Source organism: Neofelis nebulosa, chromosome 15 (assembly GCF_028018385.1).
Source record: "Neofelis nebulosa isolate mNeoNeb1 chromosome 15, mNeoNeb1.pri, whole genome shotgun sequence".
NCBI lineage: Eukaryota > Metazoa > Chordata > Mammalia > Carnivora > Felidae > Neofelis > Neofelis nebulosa.
In genome coordinates, this window is record NC_080796.1 from 59,794,874 (window position 1) to 59,816,264 (window position 21,391).

Consider the following 21,391-nt stretch of genomic DNA (forward strand, 5'->3'; position numbering starts at 1 on the left):
TACCGACCGGTGACCTCTCTTTTCCTGGTGAGTGTGGAAGCAGGGAGTTCTGTAGATCATACAGGGAGAGGTGGGTGAGGACAGGAGGGGTGTGCAGTGGGGAAGGGTGGGAGGAAGTGGGAGGTTTGGGGAGGGAGGAGAAGGTCTGAAATCTTCATGACAGACCAGGGTAACATAGTGGTACTTAGCTGAGCGGGGTGATGATGAATTCAGAGGAATACCTCTACTTTCTAGATATGGAAACCGGCAGGTGACTCTAGCTCTGGCCTTACTTTGGGGCCACCTCATTGTACAGCTCCCAGAGCCTCAGTTCAGATTCCGGTCTATGTGAACGGCATCTTGGAATTGTAATGCACGGTCCACAGTCCTGCTTCAGTTCTGTCTTCCGTAAATTTAGATAACAGCATTTCCTTCATCGTCTTGTGCTGAAGACTATTTGTAAAATCCCTCAACAATGCCACGAACAAGCAAGTTCTCTCTAAGAGTGACCTGTTGCTCACATCTCCCGTGTTGTTGTTTAGACACATTAAGTTCTTTGTAGGAGGCATTGGCCTTTCATGAATATATAACTCTTACTTTAAAAAATGCCAATGCCATATACTGAAGATGAGATTATAATTTGACACAGTGTGGCTGGAAATTCAACTTGCAGTAAGTATCCAAAGACTTAAAATATTCACATTCTTGATGTAGTAAATTCCATGTGTCAAAATTTAATTTGAAGAAAACCAGACATTCGAAGATTGGTACTTTTTACCGACTTTTGAACAAGGGGCACCATACCTTTTCTTTCCACTGAGCCCTGCAAACGATGCAGCAGTCTCTAACTATAAGTACTTATTTTATTCTCAATACTTTTGGTATTATTTCATTTTTGAAATGTTTATTTACTTAGGGAATCTCTACACCTAACATGGGGCTCAAATTCATGACCCCTGAGATCAGAAGTCACCTGCTCTTCCGACTGAGCCAGCCAGGCACCTTGTTTTCATTTTTGTCATTTTTAAACAGTAGACATATATGCCTTATAAATTCCGAAAAGGAATTATTTTACAGAAATGTAAGGAGGCCCCAATTAACTAGTGAATTGCCCTTCTGCTTTTCTTGATGGTGCCTTCCATATCTCAATGCTTTCCGGAAATGCCTTCTGGATTATGCCAAGTAACTTGAAAAGAAAAGGAGTGGCAAACTAAAAAACACACAAACAAATAAATATCATCCCAAGTTTCCAGCGTTTGTCTATGTTCATCCTTGTTTGATTTCCTCTAAATTGGTTTTCACCCCACCACTACATGAAAACTCTTCCTAAATTTGTACTTAATCTTTATGTTATTAAACCCAAAGGGCATTTGTTCCCCCCCAATAGTCATCTTCATCGACGTCTCAGCGGTATTCGGGCACCTGAACACTCACCTAACCCTTTCCAAAGGCCAGCTGCCCTACTTTTCGTGGCAGGGCTCCTACCTCCCTCTCTGGCTGATGGGGGCACAGCCACTTCTACTCACATTCTCTTTGGGTGACAAAGCTGATCCATTCGGAAGCCGTGCTGCCCACCTCACTGTGGGCCACCACCCTCAGCTTGTAGGTGGTGTAAGGCTGGAGGCCCTCAAGGCTGGCTGTCTGCCCGGGCCCCACGAACTTCGTCTCTGTTTGGCTGGGAGTGCACGCAGTGGCTGAATCCGGGGGACAAGCCACGTAGAGCTGAAGCTCATAGCTAGAACGAGAGAGCAGGCAATCAGCTTAGTTTAACTTTCGTCTCAAACGGGGTATATCTTGTGAGGAGACGTTTGGTTTTCGCGGAACTACAAGCTCTTTCCGATTTCCGTTTGAGGGAAACTGCGCTCAGACACAGTTTATTTAATGCCGTTGGAAATGAGCGGCGGATGTAACCGGAGAAGTGATAAGAAAAGTCACATGTGTACACGTGTTGCTGTCCAGCCAGCAACTAGCAATCCTTGTTGGTAGAGATAAGAGATTTGTCTCTTTTCAGGGAAGAGCGATAAAAGCGTTCTCCTCTGCTGAAAAGAAGGAATATCTTTTTTTCAAACAAACAAACAAGCAAATAAACACCGAACAAACAGTATCTTTTGTTCCAGATTATTTTGAGTAAAATCCCTCCTTTGTTTTTTCAAGCGGTGGTTCCTTACGGCATTTTAAATTAGATCAGGCAAATTCTGATTTACCACAGAAGTTTCTTATGTTCCAGCCGAGGCCCATAGAATGAATAATTCCAGGGAACCCTGAAGAGCGTACTCTTTCAATGAACGCAAACACATTGCCTAGTCTTTCTTATTTAAAGACAATGTGGTTGTTCACCTTTCTGTCGTTAGCTGATTTTATGATTTAAACACTTTTCAGGGAACATAAGTCAATTTATTTGTCTATTTCGCTATAGGTATTTGTTCAATAAGCACGCCTTCCTTGGGCAGGGCCGGGTAGATGTACGTCTGTATGCGTGTCTTATGTTGGCTTATTCATCCTTCTGTCTGGCCCACTACCTTTGAATGACACCATTGGGGAACAGAGGAGGACTCCACTGGAAGGCAGCTGTCCGTGAGGACAGTGTCTGGATTTGGGGAGAGGACAGTCCTGAGGGTGGAGCAGGATGAGTTCTCAGCTCTGCCGTTGGCCCTTTGCTGCAACAATTGAAGCAAGTGCAGGCCTCCACCCCGATGGAGTACGTAGTGAAGGGCTGCAGGCCGTGAAGAGTCTGCTGGGTGGCCATGCCTTCCGACAGCTGTAGGAAGAAAGGATACGAGGTGAGGCGGCGTCGCAGAGCACAGACAACGGACAAATGTTTATCGTGCATCCCACCTCCTATGAAGGGAGTGCCACGCCGGGTCACCTGGGAGGCACGCTATGGCATCTCGCGTAGTATTTACCCTCAAGGAATTGCCAATCCAGTTGGAGAGGCATATCTTAAACATGCGAAAAATGTAATGGTGTAATAGTTAGAAGTTTGAGGTAACAGGATAGAGATCACGAGGCACAATATTATTTAGCACCATAGAAAGATGTTAGAATATGGCACAGAACACACAACATGTATTTTCTTAAGTTTTTATGAGAATTCCAGTAAGTTCACATATAGTGTAATATTAGTTTCAGGTGTATAATTTAGTGATTCAACACTTCCATATATTACCTGGTGCTCACCACAAGCACCCTCCTTAATCCCCATCACCTATTTAACCCATCCCCCCACCCACCTCCTCTCTGGTAACCATCAGTTTGTTTTCTATTGTTAAGAGTCTGTTTCGGGGCGCCTGGGTGGCTCAGTCGGTTGAGCGTCCGACTTCGGCTCAGGTCATGATCTCACAGTTCGTGGGTTCAAGCCCCGCATGGGGCTCTGTGCTGACAGCTTGGAGCCTGGAGCCTGTTTCAGATTCTGTGTCTCCCTCTCTCTCTGACCTTCCCCCCATCCATGCTCTGTCTCTCTCTGTCTCAAAAATGAATAAACATTAAAAAAAAAAAAAAAGAGTCTCTTTCTTGGTTTGCCTCTCTCCTTCTTCCCCCCATGATCATTTGCTTTGTTTCTCAAATTCTACATTAAGTGAAATCATACGGTATTTGTCTTTCTCTAACTGATTTATTTTGCTCAGCATAATACTCTCTGGCTCCATCTACTGCCTATGGCAAGACTTCATTCCTTTTTACGACCAAGTAATATTCCATTGTAAATATAAACCACATCTTTATCCATTCATCAGTTGATGGACATTTGGGCTTTTTCCATAATTTAGCTATTGTTGATAATGCTGCTATAAACATCAGGGTGCGTATATCTCTTTGAATGAGTATTTTTGTATCCTTTGGGTAAATACCTAGTAGTGCAATTGCTGGACCGTAGGATAGTTCTATTTTTAACTTTTTGAGTAACTTCCATACTGTTTTCCAGGGTGGCTGTACCACCTCACATTCCCACTAACAGAAAACACACAAAATATTAATCAAATTCTGTGGCCTTCAGAACAATGCCTTTCCAATACCAAAATCTGTATTTGAATTATATTTCTGGAGAGTATTCACTAAGGTCCATATTCTGCCATTGTTCCGTGCATGTAATTGGGGGGCCAAAAATCCCTCAGATCCATGTTCGAGTGGGTGTTTAAGAGCTTGAAAGTCTATCTCTTCCTGGGAGCATGTTGGTTTATATGACATATGAAAGCCTTTCCCTCAACCAACTTTGTTGCATTATGAACTTTTTGGTTTATTTGGAGCACGTATTTTACCTCATTGTGGTTTCATTAAGAACTCTGGAACAGGGGCGCCTGGGTGGCGCAGTCGGTTAAGCGTCCGACTTCAGCCAGGTCACGATCTCGCGGTCCGTGAGTTCGAGCCCCGCGTCAGGCTCTGGGCTGATGGCTCGGAGCCTGGAGCCTGTTTCCGATTCTGTGTCTCCCTCTCTCTCTCTGCCCCTCCCCCGTTCATGCTCTGTCTCTCTCTGTCCCCAAAATAAATAAAAAACGTTGAAAAAAAAAATTAAAAAAAAAAAAAAAAAAAAAAAAAAGAACTCTGGAACAAAAGAGTTCAGAAACTGGAAAACGAATTTCCAGTGACATAGCAACATATAATTAAGAAGAGTTATCTGCTATTTAAAAAATGCATACAATGCACTCCAAATATAAATTATTTTAGTTTATTAATATTATCATTTTATAACCGTGGATAATCAAGGGTTGATTGTATTTACATCATCTATATTTATTGAATACGAGGCCCTGTAGAAAATATGCTAATACTTCTTTAACATTCAATACGAGACCTCTTTCCTTGCAAGTTATTTTCTGAAATTGTGTTTTAATACCTGGCACTCTGGATTCAGAGGATTTCTCCACACTTACCCAAATTGTTCCCTACATTGGTCTAAATAATTTATAATATCATAGTGGGATCTGCACAACTTGTCCATGAGGGTTTTTTTTATGAACAAAGTGTTATAATCTATACTTATTCACGAAAAACGCAAGAGTGGTAATGCACTGGGCAGCAGAGAAGGGGCTTCATCTTACTGGCTCTTGGTGTCTTTGTATAAATAATGGAGGAACTGGTCTAATTAGTTATTAGGGTCCCTTCAGCCAGTGGCTTTGCTAAAACACAGTGGGAGAGATGATTTCTTCCCATTGTCCGCTGTGTTTCCCCGATGTGCACCAAACGTGCCAAGAAAAAAACAGCGGAGCAAGAGTTGTGCTGGCCAAGCTGTTCTCTCTCCCAAAGCGCTGGAACTTTCTCGAAGTCACCAAAAGAAAGTGTGAGCTTTCACTGTGTTATCAGACATTTGCTTGTGCCAAAATGGGGTTCCGAGGATAGTCTTTGCTCTACTTTTTCTTTCTCATATTAACATTTACACCACCAATAACAGCCGATTTTCGACCCATTACCATATGCCACGACTTGATATTGTTTTCTGATTAAATTAATTGTTGCTAAAGTCTTGGGCTTCTTTTAAAAAAAATTTTTTTTAATGTTTATTTTTTGAGAGAGGGAGAGAGAGCACAAGCAGGGGACGGGCAGAGAGACAGGGAGACACAGAATCTAAGGCAGGCTCCAGGCTCTGAGCTGTCAGCACAGAGCCCGACGTGGGACTCAAACCCACGAACCGTGAAATCATGACGTGAGCCGAAGTCAGACGCATAACTGACTGAGCCACCCAGGTGCCCCTAAAGTCTTGGGTTTCTTATATTTGTGGAGTCTTTAATACTTTTAGCACTTCTCTCCTTGAATATTTACATATTTTCTGTATGTTTCCTAACACTTTTTCTCAGACAGATCTTTGTGCTAAGTTCATCATGGGCAATTGAGAACAGATGGGTAAGAAAGAAGGATCAAGGAGATGAAAAGGCAAGGGCACCATAGTTTATTCGTAAAGAATCAACCAGCCCTGGAATTTTGTTCTGAGTGCTCTGCTACTCACCACGGTCTCTGCTCCGCTGGTGTTGGAGAACAATCTGTAGAGACTGACGATTCCGTTGGGCTTCCCAGGGGCACTGATGTTGACCACTGCTTGGGTGGCAGAGATTGTATGGAACCTGGGGGCGCCAAGACCTTCTGGGGGGGCAGGCCCGGTTCTACACCAAGTCCAGCTACTGGGGGCTTTTCCTGCTGAATTCACTGCCCAGACCTCCAAAGAGAAATCAGTAAGATCACTCAAAAGCAAAGTAGCCTCAGGCTGAAACAAAAGTTGGCAACCAAAAGCAACCAAACACAACAGAATGTGATAAACTTTGATCTTGCACCTTTGTAATCACAGAGGAGATCAGCTCCTTCCTCTTTTTTGCCTTTGACCATTTGAACACAAAGGGGGCCGATTAGGAGCCCTCATTTCAGAATGCAGCAGGCTGGTTTAAGCCTAATGAGAAGCCGCTCATTTCTGTATATGGGGTGTCAGCTCCTGCAACCTGAATGGATCTGCAGACTACATAAAACTCAGCAATTCTTAAACACCGTCCCCACCAAATCTGCATGAAAATTAAATTTTCCTTTCATCAAGGAGGGAATAAACATATGGAAGGATGTATAATCTTATTTATCAAGAACCATTTGTATAATTAAACACGAATATCCTAAAAGGTTGCCTTAGGTCGTCATTTGCATGAGTAAGTAATTTGTAGAATGTCAGGTACAATAGACAGAGTAGATGGATGTGTGAGTGTATAGGGTTAAATTAGGCCCAATAACAGCCAACTACACAGTGATCAATCAGAATGATAGATCTAAATGGCAATACAAGAAGACTATCTGCGTGTTTAGGAGTAAGAGTATTCCTTAGTAAGCTTTCACGTTGTGCAAATCTAACTTCAGGAAATTTCTTTCTCATTCAGTGTCTCCTACAATAGATAGATTATCTATTATATCTATCATCTATCTATCTATCTATCTGTCACCTATCTATCATCCATCTATCCATGTATCTATCTAATATATTTGCTCTGAGCTTTTAAAGTCTAAAAAAAAACTTGTTTGATTCTATAGTAGACACGTTCCAGGTATGCAGTGTTAAAAAAAAAAAAAAGCATGCAGAACATTTGAAATAGGAGATGCTTAGAAACAAACCGTTTTTGTTTCTTTTATTTTTGCATCGAGAGATGCTTCAAGAGAATAAATACGGGAGAGGTTTTTAGCAGTTAGGCCAAATCTTACTGATGTTTCCATACTTTTGTTTTGTTTTGGTTTTGGTGGTTTCCTTTGGAAAAGTAAAATTTCTGATGTTGAACTGCTCTCTGATTTGCTGTCAAATGCAAATCTGCAGCCCCTTGCTGAGAGGATTGCCAGAAGCCCCATTTTTATTTTTATGTTTTTTAATTGTTATTTTTTTATTTCAAATTTTTATTTAAATTGTAGTTAGTTAACATATATGGTAAAACTGGTTTCAGGGGCAGAATTTAGTGATTCGTCACTTACATATAACACCCAGTGTTCATCCCAACAAGTGCCCCATATTTTAAGAGACAACTAACCTCCTTACATAGCAGAATCTGCCCTTGTTAGACACATTCTCTCACTGTATAATAATCACTCACATTTGTATAAACCCTACACTTTACAAAGCACTTTAATGTGTGATCTGACTTCGTCCTCATAATACACCTTTGTAGGGTGGCTGGAGAATGTATTATTAGCCCCCTTTACTGGTGAGAAAATTAAGCCTCTGAAAATGTCACTCTCTTACTCTAGGTGAGAGAAGTTACAAGAGCTGAGACAAGAATTCTGCTCTCCAATAAACTTTTTTTTTTTTGAATGTTTCTGTATTTATTTTGAGAGAGACAGAGACCGTGTGATTGGGGGAGGGGCAGAGAGAGAGGGAAACAGAGTATCCCAAGTGGTCCCTGTACTGTCAGCACAGAGCCAGATGTGGGCCTCAAACTCACGAAACTGAGATCATGACCTGAGCCGAATCCAAGAGTAGAATGCTTAACCGACTGAGCCACTTAGAGGCCTCTCCAATAAACTCTTTTATTGCTCTTTCCAATAAACTGTGTTTTGATTCTGCATGTCGTCCATATGCATAAGTATGACACTCAGGGTCATGAAAATCAAATGGCTCGTCCATAGACAAATATGTGCAGTCCTGGGTGAGGTAACGTTAGCTTGTAAGGATGGATAGACGGGCCCAGATTGTCTTAGGGGATGGAGGTTTGTTTTCACAGGCACAGGGAGGTAGGGAGCAGCACGCTGTGTTAGCAATGGGAGAACCACTTCATGGGAACCAGACTCCAACAGCAGCTGCTCTTGTAGTCCCCTCTGAAGTGGCTCAGGTCAGACTTAGCAGAGGGAGAGTAGGTATAGAGGTTATTGATGAAGAGGTCACATTTGAGAGCAGATGAGAGAGTCCTCCACTCCTCAGTCAGCTCCAGACCAACCTCTTTAATGCAAATGCCTGTCCAGGAGATAGGCGAGAACATTTCTTACTACACAAGGAGTGACAAAGTTTGAAAAGAAAGTATTCTTGGGAAAGGGCTGCAAAACAAGGTGTACATATTGATATCAAGTTCTTTGCCAAGAGTACGGCTCCTGTTGGTGAGTTAAGGTGTTAAGAGATAAACTGAGGCATGTTAAAAATTTTAAGAGTTTATTTGAGCAAAAAACAATTCTAATGGGGGCACTGCCAAACTGGAAGTGGTTAGGAGCAGTTGGCCAACACAGGGAATGTGCAGAAGCAAAGAGAGGAGAGTATTTAATTAGCTATAGCCATTGTTCTCTGTGTTTTGATTTTGTAATCTTGAAGCATTTACCGGCTTAGATTTCAGTTTGTTTACATAGACCTTCAAAGCATTAGAGCCACCATAGACTAATGGTCTCCTTGCTTAATTAAGTAAAGGGCATATAGAATTTTGATACAGGCCACAATGGATGGGAAAGGAAACAAGGAGGAAAATAAAAGTAGTGTAATAAAATAAAAATTCAGCAAGTTGCCAATTAATTACTGAGCACCAATAGGAGACCAGCAACAGGGCAGGTATGAGGATGTTGAAAAAAATGACATAAGTATCATAAGTGCTCAGCACGGGGTCTGGCCTCGGATTATGAACATTCACTTTGCTTTCATTTTTGATGTAGATGCAGCATTATAAATACTATGAAGGCTTTTTAATGCTGGTGTCGTCAGATAAAAACTAAACCTCGTTCCTTCCTGTGTTAGGTGAGTTTTTGTCAGGTAGAGTCCTATTTCCAAAATGTGATTTAATCTATGGCATTTTTAAAACACTTGAGCCTCAGTATTATGGTGTTTCTGTGTATTTCTATGGCAATATTCTGGTCTGAAAAGAAGGCAATTCAAAATTCTCCATCACTAACTGGGAATGTGTGTAGGACTTAGTGTCTTTTGTCTTTGACAGGAGACCTTCATAATATAGTGCTCTTTTTCTTAGTCTTTCTTTTTAGTATTCAATCAATTTGAGATCAAAATAGCATTCATATAAATCAACGTGTTTATGCAAAGCAGGATCAGCCTATTTACATGAGCTACTCTGAAAATGAAAGCAGTTACGACGAAGAGAAAGCTGACTGAAATAATGAAGAATTATGGATTTCACAAAATTTGTACCATGAGGCAGTGTTTCTGTGATACAAAACCACCAGAAGAAGAGTAAAGAGGAAACTGTCCGTGGTATCCTCTCTGTCTGTTGAAGTAAAAAGTCTTTTAGCCAAAAATTGCTGTGGCTTTCTGCCAATGCCCAGTGAAGCAGGAAACAAAGGAACTGAAGTGTAATAGTTCAGGGTTCAGAATAAAAATAGTAGCAGATATGCTTCTGATTTCTACTGACAAAACAGGACCCCAGGATTTGGGTTCATCTTTATATGGTGTGAAAAAAGAAGCAGAGATCTTGCATGGGAGATTTTGAGCAATATGCTCTGATCTTTTGATTTTAATGAACCGATATAAAAATCAAGAAATAAAATAGCTTGTGAACATGGAATTGCCTGCCATATCTATCTCTGTCTATCATATCTACCTATCATTTACCTAATCCATCCATCCATCCATCCATTCATCCATTACCACCTAGTTACCTACTTTTTACCTAACTGACAAGCCAGTCCATCTGGTTTGTGTCCCAAGATTTCCTGACACGATCATAGGGTACAGAAACGTGGGCTTTTACTGTGTGGGCTGCTCATAGAAAAGAAGGGACATATTTATGGGATGAGAGCAAGTAAGGCTTTTGAATTACAAGGCCAAGTGACAAAAAGTAAGGATAGTCTTGGGGCGCCTGAGTGGCTCAGTTGGTTAAGCAGCTGACCCTTGGTTTGGGCTCAGGTCATGATCTCACAGTTGATGAGTTCGAGCCCCACAACGTGCTCCGCACCGACAACATGGAGCCCGCTTGGGATTCTCTCTCTCCCTCTCTCTCTGCCCCTCCCCGCTCATGCTCTCTGTCTCTCTCAAAATAAATAAATACACTTAAAAAAAAAAGTAAGGATACTCTTCATTTTTTATTTATTCAGAATATCTTTATCCCTACAGTATCCAGCTGAACATATTTATTATTTTATAATTAAAAAAAGATGAGGGGCGCCTAGGTGGTTCAGTCGGTTAAAGTTCTGACTTGATTTCGGCTCAGGTCATGATCTCGTGGTTCCTGAGTTCGAGCCCCACAACGGGCTCTGTACGGACAGCATAGAGCCTACTTAGTATTCCGTCTCCCTCCGCCTCTGCCCCGTCGCCACTTGTTCTATCTCTCTCAATATCAATAAAAAATAAGCTAAAAAAAGATTATTAAAGTTTTCACTAAAACAGTTGGTTATTTGTGTTTAGTGAGCACTTGCACGCACACACACGCACACACACACACTCAACTGTAAGAGTTAGGAACCTCCCAACGAATAGCTGTGAAAACTGAGAGCAAGTTTGGACTGGCTAAATTGGGGTGTTCTCTTCTCTAAGGTTTTGGTTGTGACCATGACAAGAGTTATAATGTAAATTAACTATTTGAATAAAAACAAAATAAAGCCATTTAACCACAAATTCTATCATTGACTGCAAAAGTAGTAGATATTTCTGTTTATATTTCCATTTTCGATCTAATTTAAAAAATCTAACTAGTTACTATTACCATCTTTATGTTAGTATTCATTAAATAAATGAAATTGTTCTTTTATTTACTCCCCTCAACCAGTACTAATGACTGTATTTTGCCTTAAAAAATTTCAGTTACCTAAAGTGCCACCATACTGCCAAGATCCCACTGCTGTGGAAACGATGGGTTTAATCATTTCTTCTCTATTTAAAACTGCCTCCTAGAAATCTTCCATCAGAGAAGTCTTTGTCAAAATGTGTTCCTGGGCCGTGATCATCAAAATCATTTTGGAGCACCTATATTAGTGTTTGTGGTGAAAGGACCTTGGAACCTACCTTTCCGACACATCTCCAATGTGATTCTTGTGCCCAGTCTTGTTTGAGAAACACAGATGGCTATTCTTTATAGAACCAGGAATATACATGTAGATGCTATATACATTCTTTTGTTGTTGCTGTTGATTTATTTTTGTGAGAGAGTGAGACAGAGCATGAGCAGGGGAGGGGCAGAGAGAGAGGGAGACACAGAACCTGAAGCGGGCTTCAGTCTCTGAGCTGTCAGCACAGAGCCTGATGCAGGGCTCGAACTCATGAACCACAAGATCATGACCTGAGCCAAAGTCAGACGCTTAACTGGCTGAGCCACGCAGGCGCCCCAGCACTACATGCATTCTTAAACTTCTATTCATCGAAGTCAGTTTAGAATTGTACTTTGCATTTCTGTTGTCATTACCTTCAGCCATTCAAAAAAGCATGAAGCATGTATCTGTTTGAATATGTTACAGCTGCAATCATCATTACAGAGTTTATTACAGCGGTCATGGTTTCAAACAGAACCAGAGTTCATTAGCTTTCGAGAAGGAACATTTGCTACCTAGTTTTCAATCCAGGTGTACATTTCTTGAAACCCCGATATTTCTGGAGCTTGTTGGATCTACTTTTCCCTTGCAGCCCAGATGAATATTATTCTAAATGCTCCCAATTCCTCTCAACACATTATTCCTTTAGTTTGATTCCAGAAGGGAGGGAAGAATCTGTGAACAGAAGCGTTTGTAATAATTTTTGTAAAAGAGACAGAGAAGGGGCCATGACTCTGCAGAGGACAGGGGAAATGCAAGATAGATCTGAAATTTCGCCAGAGTGGTAGCTGTTGGGTGCTTACATTATAGTGCTATTCTTCAGCCTTATTTCTATACTTAACTGTAAAGTCGTTTTCATCTTAGTGCTTTGTCTTACCCAATGGTTCATAGCTTTCTGAAGTAACATTCTTTAGGACTGATGTTTTCCTAGTCTTTTTCTTTAATGTTATTTCTGAGAGAAAGCACGAGGGGGGAGGCAGAGAGAGAGAGAGGGACAGAGGATCCGAAGTGGGTCTGCGCTGACATCAGTGAGCATGACACAGGGCTTGCACCCACGGACCATGAGATCATAACCTGCACCAAAGACGGATGCTCAACCGACTGAGCCCCCCAGTCGCTCCTCCAAGTATAGTCTTTATGCAAAGAGAAATTCTTAGTGTCAATCTCCAGGGATTTCCTGATGTGTTTTTCCTTTATCACATCATAAGGACTTTCCTTAGTTGTAAAAGTATTTTATGATTCTTTTGGCTAAGAGACCAGCATGCTACAAGTGTTGTGAAAGCCAAGAGAACAGCTTAGTGATATTGACGATACTGTTAGCACCCACTCGATGTCGATTCGTTCTTGTATTCACTATCAACTTCCATACAAAAATGGAAGGCAGAGATAACCATATTCAGCCAGTGATCTTTCACAAAGAACTTCTAATCTGTTGACTCCTCATGTAAGTGACAGTGACCGTCCTAGCCCTTAGAGCAATTTGAGATTCTGCTCTTTTTCCAGGCTGCTTAGTTGTATTGCTAGAGATGTATTATAACTGCTACTCTCAAAGGATTCAGATATGGAGGGATTTTTGAGTTCTCTGCAACTTCTGTGATATCCTGTAACATGCTTCTTGTGGACTAATGACCATTTTTGATAAGACAAAAGCATTTCAACACTAGTGATGATATATTCCTATTGAACAGCACTAGAGAAGCAACATCATTCTTTATAAAACTAGAGAGTATGGATATATCTTTGTGACAATTCATATCAGAAATAAAACAAAAACCTGACATGAATGGCCATGCCAGTAATTAATAAGTTGAGTAAATAGGTTGCATGTTAACAGACAAACAATTAAATTATTTGTTTCCTAGGGGCATGTAATGAGATTGTGATCACATTCCCATGAGGGAGACAAATAGATATTAAAAAGGTCTTTCCAACACCTGTATTGGCTAAACCAACGGCTAATTCAATAGATTCGATCAAAACCACCACTTCCTTCACTGCTTCTGATTTATGACTTTGGCTGTAGTGAGTCATCACTCATTGCAGTTTGTTCTCTACTGCTCATAAATTATGCCTCATAAATAAAAAGATACAATCAAGGAAATCATATCAATTCATCTACAACCTTGGAGTCTATTTTCCCAGGGCACTTAACACTAATGCCTTTTTAAAGGGTAACCTGTCGTGGGTTTTGAATATGTTTGAATAGCAATGTGCCAAAATAGGCTTTGCCAGAACTGTGGTTAGAGAGACTCGTGGTGAAAAAAAGAAGGCAATAAATCTGAAATTACATGATTACACGATTATTTTATTTCACAAGCAGTCCTGCAGGCTATAGTCATAAAGGAACAGCTTGCTGGAAAGCTCCGTGTAGCTATCTATTTAACTCTCTATCTATCTGATTTTCTTTCATCATCAAATGGACTTTTTCAGCATCTCTGTTTGCATGAGACTTTACCGGCTACATTAGAGTTATACTTTTACAGATATTGTCTCTGCATTCCAGGATCCTTTCATCTAAAACACTTTGGATCAGGCAAGATGGAACATGATTTTAATTGAATTCTGGGACCCAGGGGAGCAAGGGTACCACAAGACATTGTCTTCCTTTCCACTGCTACTTTTGAAATTCAGAGATGTGAAGCTACTAAAGAAATTATAAGACATTTTCCTTGCTAGAAAGGGGTGCTTTCTGTCGCTGCCGCTTAGCATACTGCCTTGTTCTTTGGAGCCACCCAATAAATATGAACACGAGGGATGGAAAACTGGCTTCAGTGATAGTGGGAAATCCTAAAATTAGCCTCAGTTTGATTTTAGTAATAAGAAGGAGAATTTGGAATTTATCACACACTACTTTTTATTGCTTCTATCTGTTCTCCCTGAGAGAAGATAGGAACCCAGTTCTGTCCAGCTCTCACGGAGGACACATAAAATAATTAATGGGTTCATTGAGCACTTGCACTTTTAGAATTGTATTATATATGCTGCTTTATTTCACCCTCCCAACAATCCTATCGAGTGAGTATTATTATTATCACTGTTTTGCGTGAGGAAACAGAGGCACAGAAAAGTTTCTGCAACTTGGAAGTGGTAAGGCCGGGTTTCCGAGATGGGTATGTGCCGTAAAAGCTCAAGCTCCTGACCTTTTTCTACATAAGGCCATGGAAGGAAGACCTGGGCACATCTTCCCGGCTCTGGAACTGTTGTAGAGCCCCGCAGTTTCGGAGACTGGCCGTTTCTGTGGAGAGCAGCCGCAAAGTGAGATGGTGGGAATTACCACAAACGTCGTAGTGTCCATCCCGGCTGCCACTTATCACGTCTTAACACTATCGCATGTTAGAGGCAAACGATATTCACATACTTTCCATCCTGCTCCAAATGTGTGTAAAGGTAGTGAAATTCCAGTACGTTAACTAAAATAATAACCATGCCCTACTGATATAACATTGGAAACATATACGTTCTGCACAATAGTTGCTACAGTAAGCTAAGATCACAACCACCAATTGGGAATCACGTTTTTGGTAATAACAGTCTAGTTAACTGGGTGAGATAATTTAATCATCCATTAATCCAACAGATACTGTCTGAGCCATTCTACGTGCCAAACACTGTTCTAGGAGTTAGGGATACAATGTGAACACGGTTGGAGTCGACATCTTGGTGGGGAAAGGCAGCAAGTACACAACACAAAAGGAACAGGTATTATGTGCTAGAAAGGAAACAACCTATAGAATAAATTATATAAGCTATAACAATATAGCGGAGAATAGCACCAGGAGGGGCTCTCGGGAGAAGATAATCAAGCTGGGATGCTAATGGCAAGAAGGAGGTCACCATGGGAAGGAAGGGAAAACACTCTGGGCAAAAGAAGAGCAAGTGCAAAGTCCCTGAGGCTGGATTCTCTAGAAGGTTGGTGTGGCCGGGCTTAGTGAGTAAGAGCCAGAGAGCAAGCAATGAGATGCGGAAAGTGGATAAATAAAAGCACCCGTTGAACCCAGGAGGACTTTGCGTTCTATGCGAAGCCAAGGGAGCATTCCCAGCAGGGATCTGACTTTATCTGATTTACATTTTATAGCAATAACTGAGTATTTATTACCTTTTATGAATTTGTCTGTTAAATTTTAATTTTACGTGTGAGTGACAATGCCCTGGCCTTTAAATTAACTTGTTCAAAGTTTATAGCCACCCTACTAAGGTAGGTCCTTTCACCCAATTTTATGGGTAAGGAAACAAAGGCTTAGGTTTTATTTATTTAAAAAAAACTTTTAGTGTTTCTTTATTTCTGAGAGAGAGAGAGTGAATAGGGGCATGGGAGGGACACAGAGAGAGGGAGACACAGAACTTGAAGCAGGCTCCAGGCTCCGAGCTGTCAGCACAGAGCCCGATGTGGGGCTCAAACTCACAAACCAGAAGATCATGACCTGAACGAAAGTCATACACTTAACAGACTGAGCCACCCAGGCTCTCCAGGTTTAGAGGTTTTAAATTCCTTGCTGAGACTACAGAGCCAGTGAATCCTGCAGCCCAGATTACAATCTGAGTCAGTTTATCTTTGCAAGGTCATGAGTTCATGCCCCTGATGGGGGTGACTTGAAGAAGCTGTGGATCAGCAGAACAATTACCGGACTTGGGTCTGAGTTCTGACCCTGTCATGTTTCTAGGTAACTTGCACGGTCCTTCAGACTCCTGATTATACCGAAGCATGAGCAATATCTATCTCACAGGACTACTGAGATTGATGTGCAAGAATGTTTTTATAGGGTTCCAAGGAATGGGTTGGTGGTAAGTACATTTATAAATATCAAGATTTTGAAAGCCCCAGAGCTGTTTACAAATGCAGTTTGGAGCAACAACGGGGTGAGTTTAGGGACACAGTCTTTGGAACCTGAATCTCAAGTTCAAATTCAAGTTCTTCGACTTACCTACTATACCTTGGGGCGTGGTAACTAATCACACAATGCATCAGATTTCTAAATGTTCTTATTAGTAATAGCCTTTATTTCAAATGGTTGTTATGAGTTAATACATGTAAAGTTCTTAACATAGCACATAGCAAGCACTAAAAATATTAATGGTTCTTATATTCTTTGTGTGAAAATTTAGGAGAGAGGGACTCAATGACTTGGAAGAGAAAGTGGGACTAAGTAGCAATCCTGTAACTCACTTCTGGGTTCCATTTAGCTGGGGTGGAGCAACCATAGATCTGAAAACACTTTCTGGCATTATGAGCTCAGGCTGCATGTGTGTGTCTTTTTCCAGGTACTTCTCTTTTCTAAAATGTTGTGGGTTAGAGCAAATTAAAGCCTGGCTTTTGAGAAATATTGTTCCGAGATAAAAATTTGCTTATTGGATAGTGTTCTCTACTTTGCGTTATTATCAATTAAAATTTCTTGGGGCGCCTGGGTGGCGCAGTCGGTTAAGCGTCCGACTTCAGCCAGGTCACGATCTCGCGGTCCGTGAGTTCGAGCCCCGCGTCAGGCTCTGGGCTGATGGCTCGGAGCCTGGAGCCTGTTTCCGATTCTGTGTCTCCCTCTCTCTCTGCCCCTCCCCCGTTCATGCTCTGTCTCTCTCTGTCCCAAAAATAAATAAAAAATGTTGAAAAAAAAAAAATTAAAAAAAAAAATAATAAAATAAAATAAAATAAAATTTCTTAAAAGCATCCCCGAATCTAAGCAAAAGGAAACAATGGAGCAATTCACTGGATTCTTCAGAGAAAAGAATTTTATCTCCGGTTCCCATTACAAACATGCCATAGGCATCAAGGAGAGAACTGCACAGTGTCCAAGATGCTTTTAGGCATCTTAGTAATGATCAGATCCATCAGCAGATAAATCAATTCACAAGAGAGAGTCTCAACCATTGTCTTAAAGATTTCAATTGAAGGCATGTGATTTACTGAAGCGTCTTAACGTCTTGGTTTCTACCTGTAGATTTGATTGCTTCATATAGACCAAGACATTTATTTAGAATTTAATGGAAATATACCATCAGTCCAAGTACTTAAGTGCAATCCTCCTTAAGCCTTCAGATTTACTTAGTGTTTTATCAATAATCATGGAGTGGCGAGCCAAAGCTTGCCAGGTGATCCTCTAGCGTGGAAAGGATTCTTCGTCACATATTGAGTGAGAGGCAGCACCAATCTGAAGAATGGGGGATATGCTAAATTGCCTCCAGATCCATTGTCTGCCCTGCTCTGTGCACTGGGGAGTGACTCTGCAGACTGCCTTAGGGATCTTCTCCTCCCTCTGGCTTCTTTCCAGTCGGATTTGACCAAAGGAAGGAGAGAGTTCAGTTTTTTAATTTCTCCTGATCCCTGTCTTTGGCATCCCGGTTTGGCAAGCCTGCACTCTTTCTCTATGATCTCAGTTTCTACGGGGGCAGCCCCGCCTCACTGGCTATAGCATTTGCTGGGTTCCGGGAACAGCTTCTTCCCCTTAGGTCTAGAAGGTAATAGCTTCTGGCTTTTGCTAGTCCCTGGGTACTTTAACATCCCTTGTTGATTCTCTTAATCCTGCCTACACCTCCATAAATAGCCTTTTCATTTAATTCTCTTCAAAGGCCCCTTTGAGTATGCCATCTGTTTCCTGCTGAGATCCTGACACCGGGGAAAACATTTCCAAATCTGACACAGGCACCAATAACAACGGGTGGGCTGAGATTGGCATTTGATCATAATGAGCATGGAGAGATTGGAAATAATTTTTTGAGAGACAGAAGAAATAGAGGAATAGTGCCTCCTCATGTCCGCATGGAATGATTTCAGTCAAGTACCACCTGTGCTCCTCAAGCCTGTCTGGCCAGTGAGTGGGATCGGAGGGGCCATGAGACTTTGGTGTGGAAGTTTTGCTGTCCTGAAGATAAGGCATTCTCGGTTTCTCCCTCTTTCTGCTGCACCACCACTCAGATCTTTCAAATATCTCTCTTCATAGCTTATATTACCAGCTGTATATACATTTTTAAATGTTTATTCATTTATTTTGAGAGAGAAAAAGAGAGAGTGTGAGGGAGGGCAGAGAGAGAGAGGGAGAGAGAGAACTCCAAGCAGGCTCTGTGCTGTCCGTGCAGAGCCTGATGTGGAGCTCAATCTCAAGAATCGAGAGATTACGACCTGAGCCAAAATCAAGAGTCAGACTCTTAACTGACTGAGCCACCCAGGCGCCCCATCCCTATATTTTTATGGATACATTATTCATGGGTGTGTTTGTCTTATCAACTAAATGATAAGCTCCTGAGGAACAGAGTTCATGGTTTCTACCCTCCTGCCCCAGTCCTAGCAACTAGACATCCATTTTGAACATGGCAGGTGCTTAATAATACATTATTATGTATTCAAGTAACAGGATAAAGTAATGGGTATTTTTCTTTCCTGGATATTTTTATAGAACCTACACTTCAGATGAATGTGGGGAGCCTTGATTTTCACACTGAACAGGAACTGTCAGTGAAGAGCCATGGGGTGGTTGAAATTACACATTTTCTGCCTTCAGCAGGAGAAAATTTGGTCGCATTGAACATTTCATGTCCAGCAAACAAGCTTCCAACACAAAGATATGAGGATCAATATTGGCTTAAGTGAAATATACATCTGAATTGCATCAGCATGAGGGTGAGAACCAACACACCCTCAGATGAATAACCTGTCTCAAAGGCAATGTAAAGATTGCCAACAATCGAGTTTAAGAATAGAGTCCTAAGGGATGCCATGAGAGAGAAAAAGAACAAAAAGACATGCACACATGTGAACTAGAGCATGCTCCTGAGTGTGCTCACACACACGTAGGTAGAAATGATCTCCAGCTGGAACCAAAAGCCGGATGGCAAAAAATGACACGGTCCCTGGTCTCGTGGCAGAATTCAGACTTTTATTCATGGAAGTGTCCTGATGGCCTTCAGTCTGAGCTATAGCACTTCAGCGCTAAAGTTTTAGAACGAATTCACTGTTTGAGACAGACAATATCAATAAATCATTTAATACCTTGAGCTGTGGGAGCTGGGGGTGGAAGCAGCTTAGTTCTTGTGGGAAAGACTAACCAAACAAAAGCCTCCATGCTGGTCAGAAATACGTTAGCGAGATTAATACCTAATTAAATGCAAGTCCAAAACCAAACAGAAAACATGCTCAATAAGTTTTCCCTAAAAGTGGTATGGAAAATGCTTAGGAACACGATAGGATAAAGGCGATAGCAACAGAAAACGAGCCATCTGAATCGCATAGCTAGTCACAGAAGTGTAGACTCAGACTCAAAGTTGGACGGAATCTTAGTCACGGGTATGTGGGTAAGGTATTCTTGTCCTGAGAAGAGAAGTGGCAAGGACAAAGAAGATTGGACCACTTCACTGAAGGGGCATCACACCTTCAGAGCCAATTGTGCTCTTGGTTGGAGATTTTTTATTCTAGCAATTCATTAATGACTCACTGATAGAGACATAAGAGGTTTTTTTTTTTGTTTTGTTTTGTTTTGTTTTGTTTTGTTTTGTTTTGTTTTTTAACCTGGATCTTTTCTGTCTCAGAAGAAAGTATCTTCTACTTTTAAATAGTAGGGGCTGAGGGTAGAGTGGGGAGATGCAGCAGTCATCCCGTTAGGTATATAAGATCTCTTAGTTCTTCTAACACACCCATTTTGTTTTTTTAAAGTGAGACTATGGGAAATTAAGTATCTTGTCCAAGCTGTGTTATTTCACTCAATTTCTTGATCTGGAAAACAGAATGGCTATGAGCTTCTAATGGGGAAGAGCCTGGGAATTGTAACTATTTTACAGTAGCATGGTGGGTGTGTGCAGTGTGCTGGGAAAGCCCTTGTTTCTGGCTGAGAGTGTTTCCCACATATTCATAAAGCCCTGGCTGTAGGAGAGGGGCCCTATGACTAGGCCTATTAGATCAAAGTCCTCCATTCTTGGTCACAGGAAGGCATATGGCGCTAGGGGGTCAGTGAAAGTCTGGCTCTTGGTTGACTTATGCATACTGAGAAAGAGAAGTCCTCTTTCTACTCTGAGGTGGGAGGGCAATAATACTAATAGCTATCATAATTGTATTGGGTGAGTAGTTCCTATGTATGAGACATTGTGCTAACCACATCCATTTATCAACTTGTTCAATCCCAAAGCAAGTTCATGAGTTCAATGCTGCTCCAATCAACATTTTAAGGACAAAGAAACCAAGGCATAAAGAACGTTTGAATCAGACAGTGTCAGGGGTGATTTTCTCCAATGCCTGGAGAGAGTCTGGTGTTGGATGAGGCCAAAAGGAGACAATCTGAGATGCAGGAAGAAGAGAAGGAACGAATCTGACAGCTTTGAGTTCTGTACCCCAGGCCCCTGTGGAGGTCTGGTGTTTGCACCTTACTCTTGGTTTCAAGGAATTTCTTTGGTCCCTTTCCCAAATGGGTGAAAAGAAACAATATCTTTATGTTTAAGTTAAAGGTGGCTTTCTATCACTTGTAGTAAAATAATCAAGATACATTAATGATGATGTAAGTTTTCTCAAGAACCTAATGGGACTCTTATATGCGGTAAATGAAATAAATTGTTATTTATTTACATTTATATTTTATAATATATTTATAATTTATTAAATACATTTACTAGTAAAGAAATACATTGGGTTTCATTAGGAAACACCTCACCTCTACTGGTGTTTCCACATGTCCATTTTGGTGGTAGAGAACCATACAACTATTGATTGTCTGAAGCGGGTCTCATGAAAGCACTTGCTTTGATACAACTTAAACACTATTAGAAAATGAAATTGTTTAGGATCAGAATATATTCTGTCCTGTTTTACTAACTATAGATTAAATCAAAAAACGATAAAATTTGATTTGGAGTTTTTAAAGTGTATGGTTATAAATTCCCGCCTCTTAGGCTGCTAGAATTTAGAACTGGGGAGAACTATTAAACATAGGGGAGGGGTGCCTGGGTGGTTCAGTCAGATGAACGCCCAACTCTTGATTTTGGCTCAAGTCAAGATCCCAGGGTCATGGGATTGAGGTCCCTGTGGGGCTCTTTACTGGGCATG

At 41.2% G+C, this 21,391-nt stretch overlaps 1 protein-coding gene across 2 annotated transcripts in view; it reads right to left on the bottom strand.

The window, feature by feature from the left end:
• Positions 1-21,391, bottom strand: part of USH2A (usherin) — a 745,506-nt gene that overhangs the window by 21,417 nt on the left and 702,698 nt on the right. For both annotated transcript variants that reach the window (XM_058701414.1, XM_058701413.1), the window contains 3 exons: positions 5,915-6,121; positions 2,499-2,737; positions 1,506-1,714 (listed from right to left, as the gene is read on the bottom strand). In XM_058701414.1, the coding sequence (XP_058557397.1) occupies positions 1,506-1,714; positions 2,499-2,737; positions 5,915-6,121 (655 nt within the window). The remainder of the gene's footprint in view (positions 1-1,505; positions 1,715-2,498; positions 2,738-5,914; positions 6,122-21,391) is intronic.